Source organism: Rissa tridactyla, chromosome 2, assembly GCF_028500815.1.
Source record: "Rissa tridactyla isolate bRisTri1 chromosome 2, bRisTri1.patW.cur.20221130, whole genome shotgun sequence".
NCBI lineage: Eukaryota > Metazoa > Chordata > Aves > Charadriiformes > Laridae > Rissa > Rissa tridactyla.
Window position 1 is genome coordinate 100,169,505 of NC_071467.1, and position 11,940 is coordinate 100,181,444.

The window sequence follows — 11,940 nt, forward strand, 5'->3', positions numbered from 1 at the left end:
CAGTGCATGCAAGCTTTAAACAATTGTTTTAGCACTGTAATTTTTAAGCAGCTAATGAAAGTCATTGTTTTAGATCTAGTCATGTAAGTGTAAAATTATGAATGTCTGCCCTATTAATCAAGTTGCTTTTGAATTCTAAAGAGATTCTGAGGTAGGAGTTTACTCAGCGAGACATAATCGTTTTTCCAGCTCAATACAGAGTAGTCCCATTATTCATGTTTTCTTTTGAATAAGAACTCACACTGTAATTCTAAGCACTTGTGATAATTACAAAGGATATTTTTTCTCTTTTTTCACTTTAAAATGCTTTTTTTCCCCCATTGGCATTATAACAGAAAATAGAATATTATGATCAGACTAAATTCTAGCCTGGGCAGTTGCATTTTGCTTGGCAAAATTTACCCATTTTCTTCCTTGACTGTGGTGTTGTACAGCTGTGTGTTATTAAACCACTGTTGCATATGCCTCAAGTTTTGTGCATTTCAGGGCTTATGGAAGATGTCAGTTATGACTGTCCAACAAGGAATTTGTTTGCTGTACAGGTGACTTTATATATATTAAAAATGGGCTTAGTGTATACTTATCCAGATAAAGCCTGAGGCAATCAATAATTGAAAACATGAAGAGCTTAAAAGGCCAATATATATATATGTATAAACACACAGGTAATTAGAAACACAAGTATCATTATACCCTTATATAGATGGCTAAAATGAGACCTTTCTAGCAATTGATATTATCTAATCTCTTACATAAATACTTATTGTGGCTGTGCTTATTTTGTTATGGTAATGGGAGGCTTAAGCCCTCAAACCCATCTTGCCTGGTGTTTCACTCTTCCTGCAAGCTGGCTGGACTCTGGAGCAATTCAGTGGGCTTGTCTAGTGGGAAGCCAAACCCACGAGGAGCTGACTTGAATTTAAGCTCCTCTTTGCTGAAGCTGTGCGATGAAGCCAAGGCCGAGTTTGTTTATGCCTTACGAAGACAGTATATAGATGTGGTCAATCGCTCCAGCTGCTATCTGGCTTCTTACTTGCTGTGTGACTGTAAGCCAGGTTTTTTTAAAAGTAGCCAATTGTTTTGGTCTCTCCAATTTTCCGATGTCTATCCGTAGTGCTTTGAAATGAGTGCCCTAAAAACTTTGAGTGTGACTAAACCCAAAGTGAATGGAGACCTTTCAGGTTTAGGACAGCCGACACCTTAGCTCAGCTAGTGTCTTTTATAGTTTGAAAGATTTCAGAGTAACTGCAACTACCACATCACTTGTGAGGAGTGTGAAGGTTAGGTGGATAGGATATGGATGCCCAGCATTTCCTATTGGGACCTACTGAAACCTATTGGTTCCTTTGCCCTCACATAGTCATCTCAAATATAATGAACCTTCCTTTGGAAATGCCTCTTCTCCAAATAGTAGAGACATAGATATACCTGGATCTCTGTCCTTAAAATTCCAGACGTCTCTTCTCTCTCCGTGGACTGCATGAGGATTCAATGGCTATGTTAGCCAGGATGGATTTCTCACCTTTTTCTCCCCTACTCAGACAGTTTTTCTACAGAGTAAAAGCATCAATCCAAGTAGATTGGATTTCAGGCCATACTTTTAACTAAGGGTAGTTTAGTGTAAAAGGTAATTAATCTGCTTTTTGATGTCCCTCCTTTCCCCCCCCCCCCTTTTTTTTTGGAGCAGGGGTAAAGAGCAATGGAAGTAAGACATCCTGTCATCAGTAACTGCAGACTGAGATCCAAAAAGAGAAGCTACTGCTAAAGGTATAAAGCTATTTTTCATTTGCTGATACCACTCAGAGTTATGCGCTTTTGGATTTATTAACATTTTTATTTGTACCTGCATGATCGGGTTATCGCTGAAATGCTACTAGGTGAGGAGATTAGACAGAAAAGTGTATTCTTGTCATACAAGTAATTTATAACATTTTAAAACATCAAGATAAATAGTGCTAAAAGTTGCAGCCAGAATTCACACAAACATGCCTGAAAGTTACTGATGATCCCAATACTGTACAGCGCGACTTTTCATAAAGTTTGCAATGAAAAGAGGCAAAGCAACAAGAACACCACGATGAATGATTTCAGTAAGTGATTGGGCCCATGAGTACTTAACAATTGCTATCGTGGATTAGGCGGCACTTCAGAAGCTTGAGATAGTTGTCAATTTTGTGGGAATCTCGGCGGAGGCAATGCAGCAGATTGTAAAAGGCAAAGAGTCTGGAGTCCTCATCAGGGAGTTGCAGGGATGGAAGGCCTTCCCACTGAGAGTAAATTTCATTTCCAGTCTCACCGGAATGAACCTAAAGATGCAAAATGATACTGTAATAAATGATGGTGAATCTGACTGGATGTGAAACAGAGCATGTAAAATACTGGCCTTGAGGAACGCTGGTTGCTAGTGTATGGCATGTAAAGTGTTTCCCGTTATGGTTCTCACTATTCTGTATAATGTTCTATATCTTCATGCAGATTTTGAATGGATTTGTCAGATTTTTCAGTTTATTTCCCTAAAATACGTGAAAAGCTTAACTGTGTCAGTAGGGTTTTAAGAGAACTAGTGTGTTAACCAAGGTCCAACAGAATCTGACTTTGCAGAGAAATCAGACCTTCCTTCATGCATGGACTCATCAGTGACATCTCCTTTTGCTTCCTTCCTCTTTGAAATCTTTGTTAGCACTTGTCCTAGAACTTCTTTGTGTGTATCTCCAGCTTTGTCTCAGCCCATCTCTTAGGCGATCTCTCTGATACAGGCAGCTTCAAGAACATCTTACCAGACAAATCTCTCAATCTTCAGATGTACTGTAGCTTAGATTCCATTAAAAAAATAAAAAATGCTGAGTGATACAGTGACCTCTAATGTTAGAAAGCTACGTGTTGGCACTCATGTAGTGAGTTAGTCTCTGAGGTGAAGATTGGTTTAGGTCTCCTTGTTTGAAAGAGACAATCATTAATTTTCTCATATCACAGAAATCTGCGTTTCATCGCAGGAAGGCAGTCTGTGCCTCTTGGTGCTTGTGCTTCTTCCTCATTTCCCACCAGTTGTACTTTGTACAAGCACATAGGAGAGGATCTGTGGAGCCTCTATCACTCAGTTTAAGCAACGGGCAAAAAAAGGTAGACCTTCTATGACTCAAAAACATGGTTTGACACTAATGAATTTGCCAGTCTTGTCTTCAACCTCCTTCGGTAAATAATGTGAATGAGAAGATGGTGACACGGTAACTGTAGCAGCACCTGACTTCTACTGTTATGTTGGATCCTTGCCTGCACAGTTTTTATGCGTGGATACGGGATAGAGATGTATTTGATTATGCTGATAAATGCATTTGTGGCCTGGATGGGCTAAGGTTTCTGAGTAAAGAGACAACTGAAAGAGAGAGACCATGAGTGATGTGGTGGAAAGCGGTAGATACAGTGATGGTGACACTCTTAATGCTACTCAACTGTTCAGAGGCTAAGCAAAAGCCAGTAAAGTCAGAACCTCTTGTTAACATCTAGCTCACTGACAGAATGATATATTCAGGGACTAACAGAGGCCCCTTTAAAAATAAACAAGCTAGAACTGATTTTATTCAGGAAAGCTTTCCATCAACTACTGATAACAAAGGGTATTTGGGTATGGGTTTTGTCAGACAACAGCCTTCTTGTCTAACCTTACAAGTGTAGGGGGAACCAAGTCAGAGCAGGAGTTCAGAGGAAACAGTATGGTGCGAAAAATGGAAGACACCACGATTACTTTGCTGTATGCCACATCTTTGCAAGAGCCCAGACTTCCAGAACAGTTTTAAACACACTGTCTGTTTCTGAAAACTATACACAATACCTATATGTGTACAGATGTGTATAAATACGCTAAAACATACATATAAATATGTGCATGTGAAAAATCACAGACACATCCTTAAAAAATCAGGATTGCAAATTCAAAATTTTCAAAGACAGAATGACGATTACCAGTCCTGATGATTACACCCTCTCTTGAAGCAGGACTGGGAGTACGCTGGACTGTTCTATACCAGTCACATCACACTGTCTCTTTAGAAATTGCAAGACAGCAGAAAAAAAAGAAAGCTGAAAGAAGAAAGATGAAAAGTTCTCATATTCAGCTATCTTGGCTCCCTTTTCCCCTCACATCTACTGTTTCCTGATCCAGGTAGGGAGCACTTGTCACTGTATATGTCTTCCTTACAGCAACAGGCTGGAAGGATGTTAAGGACCTAATACTTACCCGCCCAACTATTTTCTCCATTCCTTCTAGAAGCCGCTTGTTTTGTTCTTCAATCTCTACAGCCTTCCAGAGGATGGTGTCTGGAGCTTCTTTGATTCTTTGTACTTCAGAGGCCAGATGGATCAGGGGATCATTCCAGGAGCGCAGCACTCCCAGTACTAAATTCAGTAAGTCTTCATGCTGCTCACCCACATTAACAAAAGGCAGTTAAAACAGGAAGGCTAAACACTGGCAGCGTTAGGAGGCATTTAGAGCAGTGTCCTCAGATATAATGATTTGGGAACTTATTCCAGGTCCTACCACTGAATGCGTCCTGTAGCCCTGTCTTAGATACCTCTGTGCAATTGCATTTTTTGAAGTTTGTCATTGCTGTCATCATGTTTTACTATATTGGCACAAGCAGTTATAGTATTGTAATGGAAAATATCATTGAACGCTCTCCACGTTAAAAACTAGCAAGCACAACAGTGTTTCATCCCTGTGAAAAGAACAGGACTCCTTATCTGATTTTTGAGGAACATTTTAAAATCCAATGATTTTTTTTTAAAAAAGTTTAGTACTGAATGGAAAGTGCACATTATGGTAAGCCAAAACAGCTTTTATTACCTCTATGTAACTCGTTCTGAACAATAGTGCTTCCAGCAATAGCTCTGGTTTTAAAAATTATCCTTTCTTATAGGTAATAAAAATTCATAAAGCTTATGGTTATGGTATATTCAACCATTTTTTCTTTGCCAGGTGCACTGAAGCTGAACACAGCCAGGCTTGTTACGTACCGAGGGCTGTGCCAATAGAATTGCTGAATTATGTACTGAGAAGATGGCAATACCTGGGATTGCAAGGATATCACCACCATGAAACTGATAAAGATTTCTCCCTGGCACACCCCCGTTCATACACCTGTGCTTATTTTTTCTCCACAGTATTTTCAAATAGTATCTGTGATCATAGGCTGAACGAGACCATCTTCCCTTAAGTTTGTAATTATTAAATTAATGTATGTAGCGTGTTTCTCTTTACAAGTATTTTGCAGTATTTCGCATTGCAGTCTTTGTGTTTGGATGATGATGTGACCGCTTTTACCTACTGGTAACAGCAAGAATATCTATTTAGCATTTGTTTAGTAATGTCAGTGTTTTCGGTTACTAGAAAACTATTGACCTCTGCCTACATACAGTATTCACTATATAGACAATGTATTTTTATGTTTGTTAATATAATAATTGTCTGTGAGGTGTTTTAAGATAATGTTCAAAGGTTGTAGTGTTCTCAGTACTGTACAAACATGGTAACTGGCATTGCTCCATGAGGTTATATTGTAATTGGAAATAAGATGCAGTGACTGAATGTAACATACAGGAAGAGGAAGGGAAGATGAAAATTACCGGTACTTATATATTCTGTATAGTCTGTAACTTATTATCAGCAAATGTTAAATCAACTTTTCTTGGCTTTTTGGTGCTTTCCTCTTCCTGGCTTTTTTATTCTGATTGAGCTGATTTCCCTCCCTCTCTGCTGCCTCTCTATTCCTTAACCCTCCCATTTCCCCCCCTTCCCCTGTCCTGTTTCACACTAAATGACATTAGAAATGGGACTTACATGAATCTGCTGAGCTTGTTCCTTATCTTCAGGAGTGGTTAAGGAGGAAGTGTGGCACCCATTAACAGCTTTTGTAATAAAACCCCGGCCCTGAGCGTAGCGTTCGTCCTGCAGATCAGCAAGGACAGGCATTATTGAAACAGATAAGTAAGAGGAGCTTCAGTTCAAACACTGTGTTATAACTAATTGTTGTTCCATTGCTTTTACTTATCACTACTTTTATGCTGTAAAGGTCAAAAGTTTCTGGTGAGTCTTTAGAGCGAAACTGTCACCCAGCAAACACAAACTTGTCCCACAGATAAAGAATGATGGGGAAAACGGTACCTTTTAATGGAAGCATTGGGGATCTTAGCGATGGTCAGGACTATACAGAGATTTGGTCACCACTGGGACTGTCACTGTCTGTGCAGCAGTCATATTTATTTACTTATTGAAGGATTTAATATGGTAACATACGTGTGTGCTTAGAAAGTGTTAAATTGCATTTTTATATTTTCTTGCTCTCAGGAAAGGGCAGGGTACTTACAAATTCATTGAATATTTCTGAAGAGAGGAAGTGGATGTAGTGTGAAAGTTTAACTGCTCGGTCAAAAAGTTCCCCAAGGGAAACTTGGCAATTGACAGATCCATTGGGGCAGATTGGCAAGGAGGTCACTCCTTCCTTTGTCAGGAGCATGTTGGACACCAGAAGAGCGACCAGCAACAAACCTGTCCAGGTTTAAAAGAAATCAAAATGAAATCACGTTGACTTGTACGGGCATTTAGAAGTAGCTGTCAGAGTCAGCTGCTGGGTGATTTTGACTGTCCTGTCATGTGGCTCAGAGTACCCCCAGTACTGGCTGCTGAAAATCATTGGAGCAGGGAAGCACTGTAATTCTATTATCCTTTCTCCCCTCTGTCATCCTGACTGTATTAGCAGAGACCGCTACAGAGTTTGAGGAGACAAGGTAACCTGTGTTGCAGTATACACTGTATTCGGAAGTCTCTTACTATTGTGCCTGACTTTATTATATAGTGATAAATGGAAAGAAAAATCAAACTTCTTCACAGTGTAAATACAGATACATAATTACATTTGCACAGATATATAAGTTTGGAAAATACATTGATTGGTCTTTTTTTTTCCCTTTTTTTTTTCCTCTTCCCATAGATGCTTTTTTTCTTTTGCAAACATTTGGAGTTTAAATTAATTTTGTGGGAGGGTGGTTAGGTCACTCTCTTAAGGTTTTGATTGTCCTGGGAGTTCCTTCAGAAGATTTCCAGCAGCTGTGCTGCTTTGCTCTTTAGAGTTTAACCCTAAATTGCCTACTGCTAAGAAATCAGAGAGAACTTTTGTCTTTTCTCCTGAGTTTCTGAAACTGATACAGAGGACTTCTCATTATCTAAACCACAAAACCTCATCCGTTTAAAACTTTTAATATTAACTCAACGGAGTCGAGTTTTTTATTTGGTGAAATAAAATATGCACAGAAAAACAATAGAAAAAATTAAAAGCAAATATTTGGTAAATGAATGAACCTATTCAAAGAACGCTGTTCTGCGCTCTGAGAGTTTTAGTTCTGGAAATTGTCTTGCTACCTGTATTAGTTCACTAAACTTATTTTAAATGCCAAATTAAAAGGTACTCCATAAATCAGCAGAGCTGCCCGTAATGTTATCATGCGATAAGTTTCTTTCTAGCTCTAAATTCAAGAAAAGTGTATTTACACAATATTGAAGTAAGCCTTCCTCCTCCCCCATGAACAAGGTACATGCCGCACGCTGCAGTTAGGAAAGTGCTCTAGGGAACAATTCTATGAATAAGAAAACCTGAGACTTGTTGGCTTAGAAAATTGAAGATGGTTATGAAAACATTCACTTCAAAATTACTGCATCACTTCTAGACTTGTGGTTAATGACTTTTAGTCATTGCCTTCTGAGTGGTGTAGCAAAGCAGTCTGGATCCAGTCTTTCGTATGCAGGTGTCACATCCCTCAAGCCAATTTTCTGTGACACTGCCCAATGCAAAGGTTGTCTTAGGAGACAAAAGACTGAGTAAAAAAAGGATCAAGCTGCCTTCTAATTCCAAGCTTTGGACACTAGACATTTGAGGTGGGGGCAGGTTTCACCATTCCTGGAAGACTCAGTGGCTGGAAGACCTCGGTTTCTAGAGCTCTTACATTTCAGTTACTTCCTAATTCAATCTAAATTTAAAGAAATATAAAAGTTATCAGCAAGTGAATGGCAAAAGTCTTACCTTGCAGTGAAGCCCCCTTGTTGCTCATGGTGGGGATCCTGTATGATGGCTTGCTCTACCAGAAAGAAGTCTCAATACTTGCTCTTACCCTCTGCACATGCCACTTTTATACGCGCCATCCAGTGTCCATTTTGCATACATTCAGCAGGTCGTGGAGTTTACCTCGATAATTACAAACATCAAACTGCCTTTCTTCCACATTCATATTCAGTATTTTTTGGTTTTTTATTTTTAACTGTGAGAGGGAATTTCATTAACAAGTTCAGCTGTGGGATCCAAAGTGTGGTTGGATGAAGGGAGTGCCAAAATTTTGCCCTGAACAAGGTGCAAGTGCCATTGATGTAGAAAGCTCCAGTTGTCAATTCTGAGACAGGTATTTTCAATGCTTCTGGCCAGCTGTTCCCCCTCCTCACAACTGTCTTCTCATCCTTCCTTTTTTCTTCAGCCATCCAAGCTTGCTTATGTTAAATTTCTGGCTATTTGTGGGTGGCAAACAATATTTTACAATGTCCACAGTTAAAGAAACAGCATAAATTGTACTGAAATTTATCCAGAGAAAATGAATGGAGGCTCCTGGAAAGACAGGTGACTATCTATAAAGGTATAGATATGATATTCTGGGTATAGAGCTGCATACAGTTAAAAGAGATACTAAACAGCACAAATCATAATATAACTGATCCTTGGTCTGAGAGATGTTTAGAAAAATGGGGGCAGTTCTTATATTAAAAAAGTAATAATTTGCAACAATCAAAGAAGAAGTTATATATTTACTGTTTAATCAAAAATGTTTCATGAATAAGTCAGCATCATTAAAAAAAAACCAACCAAACAAAAACCCTCTACAAAACCATGAGATTGTTTCCTATACTTGAAAACTCTCTGCGTAGAAGATGCGCATTTACACCATAGGCAAAACAGATGCTGTCGTAATCAGTGGGATTTGTTTCCAGATCTATGTGCCTGTGGTAATCTACAAACTAGCCTCAGCAGGTTGGTCCTGTTTTCTTCTTGTGTGAGGCTCATCTGTATGAATGTGTTAGCAAATGTCTAATCTCTCATCTGTTTCTCAGGTCCGTTTACCCATGAAAAGACTTTCCAAATTGGATATTTTAATGAATAATGTATACAGTATTAATGAATTTTCTTGCCTTTAGACAACTTGTTCTGTACTTGTGGAACAGGTATGTACGTAACCCCGAATCCTTCATTATTTCATAACTATGGACGTGATTCTGGAAGCAGTGATAAACAAGGGAGAAGAAAGATAGAGAGTTCAGGGAGTAAACCGTGGAAGGCATCCCTTGGGAAGGAATAAAAGGAGTTGCTTCAACAATAAACCAGAACTGGTAGCAAGTGGTCTACACATCTGCAACGTTCTAGAATGATTGCTAGAACACTTTGTTCTGCTTTGAGGTTGGGTCTTGTTTGGAAATTGAGGATCTGCTGAGTAAATGAAGCAGTTGTTGCCTGCAGCAGCGAAAAGTGGCAATCTGATGAAGGCAGTAAAATTAGAATAGAGCCACAGCCAAAACTCTAGAATGGATGGTAAAAAACCAACTGTCTTCTAAACCACCGCCACATGGCTTATGATCTTGATTTAATTCAGCTGCATTTGAAAATCTTCCCCAGTAAGATCACAGGTGAGCTTGAAAAACTGTGGTATCTTATAACATCAGAAAAGCCCTGTGAATAAAAGGAATGAACACTTCTCAACCCACTATTTGATCTTTCATTTACTAATCTGCTTTTCTTGGCATTTTGAGGGGCCGGCAGTGATACCAAAATAAGGCACACAGTTAATTAATACTAGGGACTAGAGAACAAAGGAAGATATTTACAAAGGCATCAGGTAAACTCCCTAGACTCCCTTTACCATTTTTGGAGAGGGAAGCTCATCTCGGGCCTGACAGCATATCATAAGTCATATGTCCCCATATGACTTACCTTCGAGAATAGCCCGTCTCTTGCTATGTAAGAGTAGATGATCACTTTAAACATAAATCATAGGAAAGAGTGGTTTATTTGAAGCCATTGCATGATGTTTTAATTCACACATTCTACCACAAAATACGATACTTTACATTTTTCTTGCACCTTTCATCCTGAAATCCTCAAATACTGTACAAACATGAACGGATTAAAATTGCCAGCAATCAAGAATCATAGGCAGAAGGAGAGAAGAAATGCTCTGAAAAGTAAGTAAATACAAAGGTAAAGTTCTTTTATCGGGTATGAGAACTGACAGAGGTCAGGATGTTTATTTGTGGCTGCACAAGAAGACTTTAGGAAAAAAACCCCAAAATTCCTGATCTCCAGACCTGGACTTTAAGTGAAGATCATAATTTCATATAAGTACCAAAAAGAACACAAAGGTGAGACAAGAGGAAGGAGAGGAAAAGTTACAATAACCAGAAATAAATAGATCCAAATGTTAATTTTCTTTTATAAATTGGGAATTGGGTTCTATTTAGAAGTTGGAAAAAAACTTGAAAGTAGCTGAATACACTCCTCTCTGCCTCTTGAAAGTGGTCTGGGTTTATATCCTCCAAAGAAGTAACATGGAACTCGGCATCCCATCTTCTCTGACTGTTCCCTGAACCTTGGTAAAGGAAGCTGATCCTAGCCCCTGATAGCTTCCTAGTTCTGAGAGTAGCTCAGGACAGCACCATAAATAGCTGGACAGTCATTTCTACTTAGGGGAAAGCTCCTGGAACAACTTGTGGAACTACAAAGCACAGCTGTGATTAGCAGTATGTTTCCATCTCCCTTTGTCTTTCACTTTTTCCTTAGGAATTTCACCGAATTAATTTTTTATTTATTTATTTTTTTAAATAAATTATCGCATTCCTTTTATCTTCAAGAGCTTTTCTGGAAGCAAAATTAGTAGATTGTTACCACCCAGTGTAAAAAAATATGCCAAAAGAAGGGCTAGCTATAGGCAGATTTTATCATATAGCTTTTAGCTCATTACTCATGCTTCGTAGGCATTACATGTGATGTATCAATATTACGGATAGCAGCATTTAGTCCTCATTTCTCAATAATCTTATCTTTCCTCCTCGTAACAGGTTGCAGACCATGAGTCAGGCTGTCACATTTTGATTAAAAACTATTGATCAGTAATGGAAGATCGAATATTCCATTTTATTTTATTTAAAGGTTTTAAAAAAGTGTTGTGTCTGATTGATAGCTACCAGAGAGGAATGAAAAATCTTTTCTAAAGGAGCAGGTCTTTGCAGAATACTTATTTTAAGTAGGTGAATCGGAGACTGGGTAATATCACTTGATGTTGTCTTTTACTTACCTGGAATTAGCTGTATTTAATAACAGAACATTAATTAATGTAGAAATTTGAAATGCCAAATTTTTGGCTATGTTTTTGAAAGATGATGCCCAAGTTATGTATGCAGATGATTGAGGATGCAAAACTGAATGTGCAGAAAAATATTCCTATATGTGATCTGATTATCTGAATATTCCAACACACAATGAAACAAAAGGTTTTACAGTTCCTGTTTTGCATGTGTAAGTTGGAATCATAATACTGAAAATATAGTTGCTCTTGTCTTCCTTTTATAGAAAAGTTATCCAGTCAACTTCATTTAACGGCTGGCTTTCGAAAGATACAAAACTATTTAATGTGGATCAAAAACAAATCCACAGAGCACTTTAATTTTTCAAACGTGTGGAAAATACACTTTGAGGAGGAATATGAACAGAATATTTTTTCGATCTAGATAGTTTCAAATGACAAATATTTTGTCTTTTCTGATTACTTCCTATAATCTCCATGAAATTTTTGTGAAAAATTCAAGTGATTTTCTAGGATTCTGTAAAACAAGGGCTCTTCCTCTCCATCTCCTTCATA

At 38.3% G+C, this 11,940-nt stretch overlaps 1 protein-coding gene across 1 annotated transcript; it reads right to left on the minus strand.

Annotated features, from left to right (window-relative positions):
• Positions 1 to 2,114: 2,114 nt before the first annotated feature.
• On the minus strand, positions 2,115 to 8,100 carry PRL (prolactin). The gene is made up of 5 exons (XM_054191800.1): positions 8,070 to 8,100; positions 6,360 to 6,541; positions 5,834 to 5,941; positions 4,235 to 4,414; positions 2,115 to 2,306 (listed from the first exon to the last, which is right to left on the minus strand). The coding sequence occupies exons 1-5, from the start codon at positions 8,095 to 8,097 to the stop codon at positions 2,115 to 2,117; spliced, it is 690 nt and encodes a 229-aa protein (XP_054047775.1). The 5' UTR covers positions 8,098 to 8,100.
• Between the last annotated feature and the right edge of the window lie 3,840 nt (positions 8,101 to 11,940).